This window comes from Anomalospiza imberbis, chromosome 4 (genome assembly GCF_031753505.1).
Source record: "Anomalospiza imberbis isolate Cuckoo-Finch-1a 21T00152 chromosome 4, ASM3175350v1, whole genome shotgun sequence".
Lineage (NCBI taxonomy): Eukaryota > Metazoa > Chordata > Aves > Passeriformes > Viduidae > Anomalospiza > Anomalospiza imberbis.
In genome coordinates this window covers 41,760,768-41,776,360 of record NC_089684.1, presented here as the reverse complement: position 1 = coordinate 41,776,360, position 15,593 = coordinate 41,760,768, and the positions used below count along the sequence as shown (strand labels likewise).

The window sequence follows — 15,593 nt, the reverse complement described above, 5'->3', positions numbered from 1 at the left end:
AAAATTGTCTGCTATTTAGGTGGAGGAAGAAGAGATAAATTTATGAGTGGAATGAGTGACTATGAGAATGAGTATGTTAAAAACTATTACAGCATATCTGCCTCCTTTAACCAGTGAGTTCTCCTATCATATCCTTAAAATCCATTGCACTTACAATATCAGCAAGCTTATGAAAATGAGTTCATCATTAGTTCATCAATTTCTTTGAAACAAGAGAGCTTACCGTTGCAGCCAGCCACATAATTTCTACATTCTTTCTCTTTTTAGCCTGTATATTTTGATGAAGACTTTCCAGCAATCCCTTTAAATCATTTTGTTCTTGAAAATGTGGCAAACCTGGAAAAAAAGGATTATAAAATTGCTCATTTTGATAAGGCTGGTGACATGGTTGTCCTGACTAAAGAATGCTCATGGTAAAGAACAGGTCTACTATTTACAGCCTTCTTTTGGAACACAAGATGAAAATTATCAGCTAAATATTTAAGGAATAAGCAAACCTTATGTCTTTCTGAGTATTGCTTTGGCCTCCCTAAGATCTTCATGTGGAAATTTAAAGTATCTTTAACCTTTATTTTATAAATGGATGGTGAAAAACAAAATCAAATTTCTGCTGTAGTTCTGTTCATCACCTATTACAGACATTCAGAAGAAATCAGAAAAAACAAAACCCAGAGTGTATTACAACCTGCTTTAGTGGGATGATTTTTTTTATTTTAAAATCAAAAAGTTTGGTTTTCTTTTCATATTGAAACATCTAACTATTGTTTGGAAATGTGCCTTAGATTTTTATATAATGTAACATAAGGGTTAAACAGCACTAAGTATCCCCTCTAAAAAGTAACAAAGTAAATTTCTCCTGAAATTAAGTGGAGCTTTATTTTGAAGTAGAAAATAATTTCAAGTTTACTTAAAATCCAAAATTTTACCTGCTTATTCTGGGTATGGCATTTAAGCTGAAGTGTAATTTATCCTACATCTCAAGCAAAAATTCAAGAACAGGCAATTTAATTTCCCCCTCTGTTTCATATGTATATAGAGGAGGGTTTTTTTATAATGTTACATTTATCTTCACTAGTTTTGAAAATAAATAAAAACAAGCAGAATCTGTTTTTTGTTCCTTTTCATGGTGGCAAAGTAAAAAGAATTTTAATTATAGTTACCACCAAAAAAAGGGCTCAGAATCAAGTGAAACAAAGTGAAACTAAATTGATCATGGATACAGTTTCTTCAAGCAGAGAAAGTAAATTATCCATCCAGTGTGGGAAAAAAAAACCCCACACCCAGGACTCAAACCCAAGCCCAAAGACTTATACTCAATTGAAAGAATAAAAATGAGGGAAGTATTAATGAAGGTCAATATCCATTCTCCTAACGTGATCCAAGTTGGAATGATCCCTCTTGTCAACAGGCTTTTACCTTTTACATCTAATAAATTCTGTAGTTTCCCCGTATCCATGATTCATAGTAAGAAGTAATTTAAATATATTCAAAAAGAACTAAGTTGCTTCACTCATATTGTGCTGTCTAAAAAAAACCCCACAAACAAACATTAAAAAAAGAAAAAGGGAGGAAAATGTACATCCAGCCTAGTTTTGCAATAGTTTTAATGTGGATTGTTTTAACTGTATATCACAAGTTCTGATTGTACACTTAGATAATGCAGAGCACTTAAAAACACAGCACACTCTGCTAGACTATTACCCTTATGGCTGCATCTGTTTCTTTATAACACAGAGCACACAATGACAAAGATGCTTTGAGTTTATGCAAATGTATCACTAAACATTTTATTGCTTCCAGGCAGCTTTCCTTTGGTTCACAGCAGAAAATGCGACATCTCAGAGGAGTGAATTCACCACAGGTACAGCAAGAGTCTCCTATTTTATAGTACTGCCAAATGAGTTGCACCTCAACTGGAAATGATCAATTGCTTAAACTCCTTGGGTTTAAGTATTAAACCACCAAATCAGGCTTACAGATTATAAGGGGGAGGAACCTGGAAGTACCAAACAGCCTTGCTGTCTTCAGTTAATTATGTACTACTAAACAGCAACCTTACATTTTTGGACCCTTACTATCTTTAGAGTGCATAGCATTTCTATAGCATATAGCATTTCTATAAAAGCACTACCGTTTTGGTGCTGCAATCAGATCTATATTTCCTCAGCATTTTTGATAGGAATCTTTCTGGCAACACACTCTTATTTTCAGTTTCTGCTAAAAGAATTTAAGAGGTTAAGAAATGGGCAAATGACAAAGAGTATGTTCATCTTAAAGAAGATAAAAAGTCAGTGGATGCTTAGTTACAAGCAAGAATATTATTGGCAAGGAGAAATACAGACACAAGAGGAAAACTAACAGCAAAAGTGGCAATACCTTTCTGGGAGTAGAAAATTGAATTCTTTGAAAGGGAATATATGAATGAAGCAGCAGGCCAGGGAGGCTGCCAAGGGTGGATGCAACAGCCTGGCAAATAGGGCTGCGAGTCCTCAAATTCTGTTGGGCTTTATGAGCATTGTTTGGAACTAAGAGCTTTGGGAACACAGTCCTGCATTTATTTTGTATTACAGATTTGGCACTACAAGAAATGATCTGGATAGGTGGGACAAAACCATCAAAGAGCCATCAATATTGAATGCCTCTCACTTGGCCCCAGCACCAGGGCTGCTGCCAGCCCTGTATGGAGGTTTGTCTTCCGGGGGGGGGGGGAACAGGAGAAGGATTAAAGTCCTCCCCCAAATGAAAAAGTCTGAGAGCTTCACTTTTTTCCCAGGCGGCTGATTTAAAAGGCACATTTCTCAAAGGCAAAAGAGTGATTCCATATACTGGCAGGGAGCTACTGGGAAGGGCAGTGGAATCAAAAGGTGCTTTGTGTTCCATAAAAAATTGTATCAAGAAGAGGCTCAGTTCTTAGAGGTAGAGAAAAAAAGCAAGAAAGTTATAATAACCAGAAAAGACATGATGAACTAGACAAGATTAGATCTCAAAAGTCTTCACAGTCTGGAAGAAGTCCAGGAACTGTGTGGCTCACTAATAATCCTGCAGGAAGGTAGTACAAGTTTAAAATCTGTTCATGAAAAGCAGCCAATACTATCTCCATGCAAATTTTTGCTTTTATAAAATAAAATCCATTTATGAGGTAGCAGATCTACCTTAGTCCTAACCTGGATGAGGCTGGTTTTTCAAGGATATTTTCTTGGCAAGATTCCCCTAAATTAATCACCCAACTTGTATGAGTTTCTCTGTAGACATCCTAGAAATACTAAGTCTGTGGGTGGATAGATGGGCATCCTGCCCACCATTTAGGAAGAGAGCTTTTGTTTCTGTCAATATTATTAACAAATTAAAATCATCCTGATATAAGAGATAAACATGTATTCATATGCATGTGTTGTATCAAAGCTTTACATAGTATTTAAAAATCAGGCTGTTAAATCTGCAACATTTGCTACTATAGTTTGGGCATTAAAACTAACAGGATTAGATTGATGCAAATGTTTTTTTTCGGCCCTTGCTTCTGGCAATCAGAGTAACAGCATAGTAATGTTTATGTTTATAATACAGAATTTCTATAGAAGTGGAATACAGGGCCTATTCTAATGAAACCTTGTTATTCATATAATGATGATGTGGCTCATTGCTTGTATTTGCATCTGCAGATTTCTCAGTGGTTCACCAAACCTCAACACATTTTCAGAATAAGAACAGAGGGTATGACTGAAGCTGATGAAATTTCCCACCAAGTATTTCTGTACAAATACAGTAGATACAGACGCTCCTCTACATGAAATATTAAGAAACTTATTATTTTAATAACTTTAAATAGCTGTTCAGCTCATCATTCCTCTGTTTCATTTTCTCTGTAGTTTCTGCTATGGCACTGGGTCTGAAAACACTCTTAAGATCAGCAGGGTCGTGTACAGATACAAAATGTTTAAATTTATGGAACAAGTTATGGAATTCTGCTAATATTACTGTCTTATAACCTTCTACCCATCAAAGCTTTTCAAAGCCATCTGGATATCTCATTATTTTGTACTCACAGTCAGGAGGCATTTTTTCTGTAAATAACTTGTAATATTCTTTGAGAAGTTCTAAGTTTTCCTGGTTAATGTTTTCCTGCAAAGTGGTATCTCCAAACCTATGAAAATACACAATAAATTATTAAAAAAACCCCAAAACCCATAAACCAAAAAAAAAGATAAATTATCTTTCATAATTATTTATTTGATAAATAAATAACTTAGGTTTTATATTACTTGTTTTATAGTGCTGAATGCATTAGATTTTGTCAAACATGCAGTAGTTAAGTTCTTGTACGCTTTGGAACTAATTTTGGAAATGAGATCATTACTGATGCATACTTCTCCCAAAAGTTTATTAACAAAGAAATCTATTTACAAACATGCAATAAGGCACTTTTTTTTTTCTTTTTTTTTTTTTTTTTTTTTTTTTGCCCTCACAAATCCTGAATAAATGGAAAGGCACTTTGGGGGAATTACAAATGGCAGAGAATACCAACTCCTCCATCTCTTAGTGCTGCTGTTGCTTAAGCATACTAATTTCTGTAAGAGCTGGACAATATGGAAGTGACACAAGATGGAAGGGAAGGTTATCTACAAACTAACTATACCTATAAAACCAAATATCTTTCTTTCTGAGATCAAGATTTCTACAACAGCCACATTTCACATGCCAAGAAAATAAATCTCACAGTACTACAGGAGATAGGATTGTAAAGACAAGAATGTTTCCATGGCAGTTAGGGCCAAGATTTGCAATTCATCTTTAGAATAGCTTTGAAATAGAAATGGAGGAGTACAGGAAAAGAGGCATAGGCAGGTGAGAAACTCAGGTAGAGAGAAGGGGACACAGATCAGAAGATACCAAATATACTGCTATATTGTGTACAAGGGAAGCAAATAGTTCAGTGGGCCAAAGGGAGAAGATGTGACTACTTCCTCAGTAGCTACTGCTGCACTGTCACACAAGAATGTTTATTTTCAATCAGAAATACTCTCAAGTGTATTCTATCAAAAAACAAATAAAAATATGTTTTTTTCTAATAGAGTAACATTTCCTAGAAATTTGCCATAGAAATGTTTTTATGTTCTCATGTTCTTTACCCACAAAAAACTCCATATTTTTAGCCAAAAATCATGTACAATGTTTACAGTCTCAAAAACAAATGTGCAACTTTAGGAGTTAAGCAATATTTTGAATTAAGACAAAACCAGATTGTAACTGCATGCAGATAAGCTGCTTCTGCATTGAACTTATTTGCTTGGTAGATGTTAGTACATATCCATATTTATAGATATGTGGCTATTATGTTTTCTCTCATGGCTTTCTTTGTGCACAATGTAAAATGACCACTGGGAACAATACATCCTGCCACTCCACTTGCAAGCCAGGCCTCTTTTCATGCCAACTCCTCTACAAGCCCCCAGGTAATCAGGCTATTTCTAAACCTTGTCAAATTATTCCTCAGAACATTCGTAACACTCTCTCCTTCCTGCCTATCTCACACATGTAAGCTCCCACTAGCTTGCTTCGTGGTTACCACATTATGTCTTATCTCTTATTTTTTGAGTATCCCACTCAGAACTGTTGTGACTGATTTTGTTGGTTTTGCATATTTTGAGTTTGGCCATATCACTCCTCTCAGTGCTTTTCTCTTTATGGCATCAAGGATAACCTATTTTCATTTTCAATAAGTTCCCAAGTTCTCTAACCAACTATCCAACTCTTTCACCAGTAAAATGCCAGTTTTTAATGTCTTTTGATTCACTCTATGTCTCCCATTTCAACTTTCTGCCTAAATTTTCTCATGTATCACCACTCAACTTGGAAAAGTGTCCCATAAACATTCACAAAGCTACCTGATGGCATTCTTTAGTGGACTACTTTAAAAGACTGATTTTACTTGGCTGTCTACAATGAGCAGGAGGTGAAACTCCTGGGGTGCTTAACTTCTTGCCTATTGTCCAGGTTAAGAATTTTCACTGTTTCCCTCTATTACTCCAGCTACAGCTTTGCTGTAAGCTTTTGGCTTATAGCAAATACAACCTAAAGATAAGTATTATGTATTTTGGATGCTCTGCTAATAAAAGCAGCTAAAAGAAAAAAGTTTAAAAAAGGAGTTGTCTATATTGACATCTTGACTTCTATCTTGCAGTTTTAGCACTGCACAAATGTGGTAATTTAACATGACCGACAGATACCCTTTTCTAGGCAGAGAAAATTAATACATTGGTGAAACTTTGACTATTATTATATTAATTAATTATTTTCCAGCAATCTGTTGCAGAGGAGTACTAATAACACAATAGAACTTTATCAGCCTTCAGATTTCTACAAACATACTGCTAATGCATTCCCTATTATTAACTACCATCCCACAATCATGGAAAAAAGCCCTAAAAAACTGAGACAACTTCTCTAGCTTATCACTTGTCCAGACGCTGCAACCCCATCTTTAAAGATATAAGAATTTTGAATTTTCAAACTTGTTTGAGAATTTCAAAGTACTGCATACAAACAAAATTCTGCATCTGTGAAATAGAAATCCATTTTGCATCTGTGTCCAAGAGAAACGTGGCACCGACTCTATGAAATGAAGCCCTGCTTATGGTCTTATCTTCATCTGGACCTTTTCATTTTTCTACATTGCTTCATAGCTTGTGTTTATTTCCTTTAATACCTTTGAAAATACAGACTGACTCAATGTGAGATTGTCCAAGAGCAAATAACAAAAAAGATTTATTTCTAATCCTGAGAGATGTCCTATACCAGCATGGAGTACTTGGACAGTAAATGAAACCTGACTTTTTCTTACCTCTCTGCCAGTGTTTGCTGTTCATTGATTCCAACATTAAAGAGCACTGGATACATCCGAAGCAGCTTTCCTTCTTTAATCTCTTGTGGCAGCAGCTCAAACATCTTTGCTGGAAGCTGGACCTCTATAATGTAATGTTCACTAGGGAAAATAAAAACAAGAATAAGGATGGGGTTCTTGACTGGGCTGCTTAAAATAATCTTCCTAAATTACAGAGAATGTATAGACTTACAAGTCCCTCTCTTTTTCCCTTAATTGAACCATAAAAAGGGATGATTCAACTGGCTTGTTTCAAGAGCATAAGCAAGCTATATGAAGAAAGGCAGGTATAACTGTATATAACTATAAACTAACTTCTTTAGTGAAGTGAAAATAGGACTAAGGATGAAAGCAGCAAAAAAGTCCTCTGCTACCAAAATATCAATAAGAATACCTCAACTCTTAAAATGCATCTTGCTGAGTTACAAAAACAACTTACTTCCGAAGTCACAACTTGATCTGGTATCCACTCTAAAAGTAATATGAGCAAAAACATTTCATAAAAACCCAAAGTAAAACTTGCATTTTCTTCAGTGGTTGGAGGTTCTCCCTGGGGGTAAAAAGCATCACCAACAACTAAATTACCTCTGTGAAGATAATAACTGAAGGCTCATCACACAAATATGAATCCTGTTTTAGGAGAAGGGATATGATATATAGCAATTCTGGGCTTATATTTGTGTTCGGTCTGACTTAATGAAAAACGTGCTACTTTGACTGCCAGGCCAAATTCTGATCACATGGAAGCCCCAAGTTGGATTCCACCTGCCTTTGAGAACTGGTGCCTGACCCCACAACAGAAACAATGGGATGATGTTATCTTAGCGTTTATTAGCTTTCTTTTTATTGTTGGAGCAACCAATCTAAATTTAAAAAAAAAGAACAGACTAGAAGAAAACTCATTTGTTTTCAGGATCTGGTATTTTAATCAGAAAGGGCTGACTGATAATGGAGGCTGAATTTTTCTCTCCTGCAGAGAACATTTGAAATATGACACCAGCAACAAGAGGTGTTACAGCAACAGGAGGGAAGGAAGATCTATCCTGCCTACGGTAGTCAGGTCAAGGAAGTCACTCAAGTTTTGTATGCAAATTTAAGATGGATAATTGCACCTATGTAAATAATCACGAAGTCTCTCCAACTCTTAATCACATACTTGCTAAAGAATAAAAATGCCATCCAGATTACCCTCTGGAGAATTTAGGTGAGATAAAGACAGGAAACCTTGAAGAGAAATGTCAATTTCTGCAGTAGCTCTGACACCTTTAGCAAGCTTGAAGGCTGACTGGCACCAGCTCAAGTGTTTGGGAAAACAGATTCCACTTGGAAGAACCAGTGGTCATGTTTAAACTTTATCCCGCTCATATATCTGAGAAAAAAAGTAAAATGGATCCAGTGCAGATCTGTGGCTGCAATGTAATTGCATTCAGCAAGGGCAGCAACATTTGCTTAGTACAGGCTAAAACTGGCACGCAGTCTTTGAGCAAATGACAGATGTTCCCCACTGAGAGGGAATATCAGTCCTGAGTGGAGAATACATGTCTCAGGGAGGAGGGATGAAAACCAAAATAGTTCTGCTTCCCAGGTAAGTTTGTGTTTTGTTTAATTAATTCACCCATGTGAAAGAAACAGAATGTTACCACAAAGGATAGTAAAGAATGTTGTTCCCATGACCTCTACATAGCAGCATTAATTCTCAGCCTGCCTGAGAGCCCTCCTGGCTGCTGTCAAGTGCTACCAGAACACTCCTGTGATGGAGTGCTTTGATGAGCTTGAGAAGAAACATTGGTTTAGTCTAATTCAAAGAGCATACACTACAGAACCAAACTGCCACCAAATCACTGCATTTTACATTTCACTAGTCCCCAAATAGCTACAAATCTCTGCATGTGAAAGAACACTGAGAAATGCTGATCTTTAGGCATGATAAATTAGTATCAGAACAATTTGAGACTTCCCCCCTTGACTTTTTTTCTTTTTCAAAACACTTTTTGAAGACTCTGAGATAATCTTGGTAACTTTAGAAAGTATGTTACCAATTGAACAATGAAAACAATGCATTTCTGATTGTGGATGGAAAAGGCCATAAAGCTATGACAGAGCTGTCTAGAAAGTCCAGAAGTAGTACTGAAGTCAAGTGGAGGCAAAAAAAGAAACAATTCAAAGTAGTGGAGGACTGGAAGAAATCTGGAGGACTTGTTTGACATCAGTTTGCCAAAGATCTTGCAGGTCTATGATTCTACTTAAAGAATAAAAATAAATGTAACATTAAATTTTATCATGATATGCTTTCTCTTTTTCATGGCTAGATTCATGCAGAGCTATCAGGCAGGAGATGGATTACGTGGGTACAACATTTTCCAATGAGATGGAAAAATCAGTACATAATTTTTAACATTTAATGACCTTTCAGGAAAACAGAATGGAGAAAGCAAGCATCTGTTTTAAGAGACTAAACAATAAATCTTCATCTATTTAAGAAGAAACTGTATACATTTAGGTCTTAAATATTTAAATGTATATGATTTGCCTAAACAGGACTGCTTAAAAATATCCCTCTTTCTTTGCATTATTCTCTAATATTTGTTATCATCACATATGAAGACAGATAAACACTTGTAATCCTGGTAGAATACTTCTAAAAGGTAGCCCCCACATGGCTGGGTGTCATGGATCCTGCAGCTGTTTTGAGTTGGCTGAAATTGCACACCTTTAGCTGGTTGCAGTAAACCCAAAACAAGTAATTTACATGGACTTTGCTTTGTAAAAAAAAAATGCACACATGATCAGTCACAGCAAGTCAGCTTGGAGGTTGTTTACCCACCTCTTCTTTCAGCTGAGTGCAATGTTTTAGATCACTTCAGCATAGCTTTAAGGACTAGTCCAGTCTTAGGCTTTCTTGAAAACACGGTGTAAGAGACTGTGATACCTCAAAGTTCATGTGCACAATCATAGAATGATTTGGGTTGGAAGGGACCTTAAAGATCATCTAAATTCAACTCCTCTGCCATGGGCAGGGACACCTTTCACTAGACCATGTTGCTCAGAGCCCCATCCAATGAGTCATGAACACTTCCAGGGATGAGGCATCAACAGCTTCATAGTGCAATCTGTTTCAGTCCCTCGCTACCCTCAGAACAAAGAATTTCCTCCTAACATCTAATCTAAACCTCCCCTCTTTTAGTTTGAATCCTGTAGCTCCATGCCCTTGTAAAAAGTCCTTCTCCAGCTCTCTTGTAACCCCATTTGGTACTGGAAAATGCTGTAAGGTCTCCCCAGAACCTTGTCCTCTCCAAGCTGAACAGTCCCAAGTCTCTCAGCCTGTCTCCACGAGAAATGCTACAGCCCTCTGATCATCTTCGTTAAGCCCTCTGGACTCCAATAGGTCCACATCCTTCTTATGTGGGGTCCCAGAGCTGCATGCAGTACTGCAGGTGGGGTCTCATGAGAGTAGAACAGAGACGGAAAGCCATCTCCCTTGTGGAGATGTTCTCACACTGCTTGTGATGCAGCTCAGGATACAGCTTTCTGATGTGCATTCTAATAAATGCACCCACCTAGTTGATCTAGGAAAGCCAGTAGACATAACCCTTTTGGATTTCAGCAAAGCTTTTGATACAGTCTGTCACAGTATACTTCTGGACAAAATGTCCAGCACACAGCTGGATAACCGTGTTATGCCACGGGTGAGCAACTGGCTCACAGGTCGGGCACAAAGGATTACAGGGAATGGGGTGACATCAGGCTGGTGTCCAGTCACTAGTGGGGTTCTGCGGGCTCCGTCCTTGTCCCCATGCTCTTCAGCTTCTTCATTAATGCAGGACTCAAAGGAGTGCTAAGTAAGTTTGCTGATGATAGTAAACTGGGAGGAGTTGTCAACTCCCTTGAGGGCAGAGAAGCCCTGCAGAGACCTCAACAAATTAGAGAGATGGGCAATCACCAGTTGTAGAAAGTGCAACAAGTGAAGGGCCAGATTCTGCATCTGGGATGGGGAAGCCCTGGATGAACTGGGGGACAGACTGGGGAAGGAGAGGCTGGAGAGCAGCGCTGTGCAAAGGGCCCTGGGGGTCCTGGTCGATGGAAAGTTGGATCCGAGTCAGCAGTGCCCTGGCAGGCAGGAGGGCAGCTGTGTCCTGGGGGGCATCAGGCACAGCATGGCCAACTGGGCAAGGGAGGGGATTGTCCTGCTCTGCTCTGCTCTGCACAGGGGCGGCCTCACCTCCAGTGCTGGGGGCAGTTTGGGGTGCCACAATGTAAAAAAGACATGGAGCCATTAGAGAGTGTCCAAAGGAGGGCTACGAGGATGGTGAAGGGCCTTGAGAGGAAGTTGTATGAGCAGTGGCTGAGGTCACTTGGTCTGCTCAGCCTGGAGAAGAGGAGACTGAAGGGAGACCTCATTGTGGTTATAACTTCATCCGAAGGGGAAACAGTGGGGCAGGCACTGATCTCTTCTCTCCAGTGAGCAGTGACTGGACTCAACTCCAGGAGGAAACAGCCTGAAGTTGTGTCACAGGAGGTTTAGGTTGGTCAGGAAAAGTTTCTTCACCCCGAGAGTGGTTGAGCAGGTTGAGCTGGCTCCCCAAGGAAGTGTCACAGCTCCAAGCCTCACAGAGTTCAAGAAGCACATGAACTCTCAGGCACCGAGTGTGATCCTTGGGAAGCCCTATGCAGGGCCAGGAATTGGATTTGATGATGCTTGTGGGTCCCTTCTAACTCAAAATATTCTGTGATTCTGTAAAGAATGTTCCAAAAGTGCATATTTTGGCCTCTAATAAAAGAATGTGTGTTCCTGAATAGAATTTCACCTCCCCTGGGTGGCTGGTGTCTGCTACCCACGCCAGGTCAGTGCACTGCTAGACAGTGCCACACACTTTGGATTGATTTGTTTGTGCACACAGAATGTCAGATTTAAGCACGTCCCTAGGAAAAAAAAAACAATTACAAGTTAATATGCTGACTCTTCAAGATAAGAATTTGTAGTTTGATTTTCTGTCTTGCATTTCTACATCCTTTACTCTCATTTATTGAGCCATACCATATAACAACCAAACTGATCTAAAAATGGAGGGTTTCTTAAACAATTATTAGAAAATAGCTAGATTTTCACCATCTTCTCTTTTTATGGTTGACTTCCAATGCTGTTTGATAGGAGCAGTCTCATCACAGCTCTAAGAGGAATGGGACTCCTCCACATAAGCCTTATAGATTTTATTTTTTTCTGATACCAATCCCATCCAGTGAATATCTGCCAGCAAGTACAGTACAGCAATCACAGGCTGTAGCTCTTCTTCCTAAACACTGGCTGCTCCGTCAATCCAGAATGCCTGAGGCAGCTGAAAGCTCAGGTCTCTTTCAAATCCAGGACCTCCTGGTGTGACAGCTCAGAGTACCACAGTAATGGCAGCAAGTCAGCAAATGTAGATGCTGGATTTTTCAAGATTTTTGACTGCTGTGATTTACAAAGGATGTATTTCTTCTGTTTTATCCACACATCATAATTATTCTTAATTATTCCCAATGTGTTGCCTATCATACTCCAGCCTTCCTGTTATTTATTTTAATCCTTTCTCAGAAAGCCCATATGATGAGAGTGAATCATCCAGAATAATTAAGTAAACCAGTGGTGAAAGCCCCCTTCAGAGGAAACATATATTTTGTAGTAGTTGCTGAATTTAATTTACAGTCATCTTAAGAATAATGATACTATTAAGGAAGTGATTTCTGCAAAATAAAAGCATTTGGAGCTTCAGACTACAATAATAATAAAGATGAAAAATCCATTCCAATCTTGTTAACCCTCAAATAGCCAAAATTAATGGAGTATTACAGTTTATGTCCTGATATTCAGCAGTACTTATTTGAGATTCATAAACGATAAGTGATTTTTGTGCAAGGATTTCTGAGATTGAGTATGTCCTGTGTGATTATCAGCAGCTAAAAAAGGCTTCCACTTTTAAAAGTGACCACTAAGTTTTGAATGCTAAGTGGCATCTGAGTTTTTTTGTTTCCATCTTAAAAACAATCAAGGTCTAACTCTTGGAATTGCAATTTCATTTCTCACACTGAAATACAAATTCTGGACATTCAAAACCAAAGTTACTCAGAGACAGCATTTGTAAATAATGACCTCGTCACCTGTCTAGGATTCAGTATCTAAGTGTGAATAATGAACCAGTGGCTCTGCACAACACAGTCATCGTTCTGATTAATTTGTACTAGTAACTGGAACTGTTAGCTTTTTATCAGGAGAGGAACCCAGAGCTTACTGGCCTTTAGAATCCATACTACCTCACCTTCTGAAAAGTAAAACTATTGCACTTTCCCTAAAATAGAATTCAGCAACAAGAAAACCATTAGCTGGGTTTCATGGGCTACAGATTAAAACTGTACCTTTGTTTCCCAGGCTCTAAGAAACAAAGTTCTTACCGCCTTCCAGTTATAATAGGCAAAAAATCTTCTGATTTGGCTTCAATTATTTTAAACATTACTTTCTGCAAATCTGAAATGCCCACAGCCATGTCTTCTAGCATCCCTGCTTCTTCACCTACATGAAAAGATTAAAGAGATTATTAACAGAGGTGGCAGATCGGTCAATGTATAGGTTAAAGCAATATGAGGATTATATTTTCCAGTCTGTGCATCTAAAAATCACAGTTCTAAATCCTCATTACAATAACCTCCATAAAACCAGACTAATTTCTTGAACTGCTGACAATTCTGTGGCCTAAGTGGTAACTATGAGTATTAAGCAATTCTGAAAATCAGCCTGCTCTATATAGGCACAGAATAACTTCAAAAAAGCCATTTTTTTCTATTCTGAAAGTGTTTAAAAGGCTGTCCTGCCGATGGAGAACAAAAGTTTTGAGAATAACAACATGCATCATGCAAAATGGAGAAGATAGCTATCTCCAAGTGAGCCACTGCATTAAAAAGCTGCACAAATGCTAAATTTCTCTACTTTAGTCAAAATCTCTGATTTGGGGAATGATTCCAACAGATCTAGTTCAATGTTTGAAACATAAGGCAATTTCTCCCTCCAAATTTCCTTTTTAATACATATCAAAATGGCATCTGTAACAAACTATGAAACAGTTTTCAGGCTATCTTCACATTATCAGCATTGGTGATCATGGCCAAGGCTGATAAAGGCAGTAAGTGTTTAAATCTACTATTTGGATTAGCTTTATAAACCTGGCATTTTGGGTCAGGTCTGAATGGAACAATTAGCAGGCCGTGTTCTCTGAAGAACTCAGAATGAAATAGATTTATATTTTTTGTTGCAGAATTGACAACATAGTGCCAATGACTTCAGTTGTGCAAGTCTACTGTCTTGTAAGGACAGTATTTGATTCAACAAGCCAAATTACTGGAAACAGAGCAGGGGTTAAAATAAGAACTTCCTGGGTAAACTTCTGGGTTGGGTACATAAGGAACTTTGTCCAAGAACAATACTTACTATATGTACTAAGGAGTCCTTCATATTGCACGAGCAATCCAACAGTATGAAGCTGTTGTAAAAATCCTTGATCATGTAAACCTGTGTGCAATTTGATTACGAAACCACAGACCAATCCAGCGAGCTGTAAAGATAATGAAAACATGTGCAATTAAGAGGTGTACTGTTACAAGACAAATAATTAAAATGAGGCTTGCTATCATTATACACAGCAGAGGTAGCACCTATATATTTGAGAAAACAGCATAGGTATTTCTGTTTAGTGACTATAAATATGATTCCATAATAACATATTTTGATGCTTTTTTTGGTGTATAAAGTAGTGAAATATTCTGTTAATTTATATTAGATAAGCTTAATTTGTTTTGTGTCATTGTGTGTTACTTACACTGACGTAAATCAGATCAGAACCTCACTTGCCAAGCTTTAAACATGTAAGACTGTGAATTATGACGTGAATTACATGAATTAAACATGTGAATTATGATGGATTTGAAAGTGGTTCAACATCTAATGCAACTGAATCTCCTTGGCAGTTGCAACATACAACTTAAGGGAGAAATTAAGTGAAATATTTAGAGAAAAATCTATCTGAAAAAACATAATCTATAGGAGAAGACATAAAGAGCTTCAGTTATTTGCCAAGGGAAGACAGTTCTAAGGAAAGACATGCTAATCGTCTTTAAACACTTAAAATACTGCTACAAACTGAAAACAAATAATCTGCTCTCCATTTCCAAGGTAACCAGGAGAAAAAAAAGTTCCCCTAGCTTGGATGCTGCCTAGCCAGTGCCCCGTAAGGCCACATCTGGAATGCTGTGCTCAGTTCTGGGCTCATTAGGACACCAAAGACAAGGAGCTACTGGAGAGAGTCCAGAGAAGGAACACAAAGATGATTTGGGTCTGGACCATCTCTCTTATGACGAGAGACTGCAGGAGCTGGGCCTGTTCAGTCTGGAGAAGACTGAAGGGGATCTCATTAACGCATAAAATACCTCAAAGGTGAGTGCCAGGAGGATGTGCCAGATACTTTTCAGTTGCCCCCAGTGACAGGATGAGGAGCAAAGGCTATAAACTAAAACACAAGACATTCCACCTCAACATGAGGAAGAATTTCTTTACTCTGAGGGTGGCAGAGCACTGGAACAGGCTGACTAAGGAGAATTTGGAGTCCCCCTCTCTGGATATATTCCAACCCCACCTGGGTGTGTTCCTGTGTCACCTGCTGCAGGTGACCCTGCCTTGGCAGGGAGGTTGGAT

General features: G+C 38.2%; 1 protein-coding gene across 2 annotated transcripts in view; it reads right to left on the bottom strand.

The window, feature by feature from the left end:
• Positions 1 to 15,593, bottom strand: part of INPP4B (inositol polyphosphate-4-phosphatase type II B) — a 321,293-nt gene that overhangs the window by 67,155 nt on the left and 238,545 nt on the right. For both annotated transcript variants that reach the window (XM_068188034.1, XM_068188035.1), the window contains 5 exons: positions 14,334 to 14,457; positions 13,304 to 13,421; positions 6,839 to 6,979; positions 4,044 to 4,141; positions 224 to 336 (listed from right to left, as the gene is read on the bottom strand). In XM_068188034.1, coding sequence (XP_068044135.1) covers positions 224 to 336; positions 4,044 to 4,141; positions 6,839 to 6,979; positions 13,304 to 13,421; positions 14,334 to 14,457 — 594 coding nt within the window. The remainder of the gene's footprint in view (positions 1 to 223; positions 337 to 4,043; positions 4,142 to 6,838; positions 6,980 to 13,303; positions 13,422 to 14,333; positions 14,458 to 15,593) is intronic.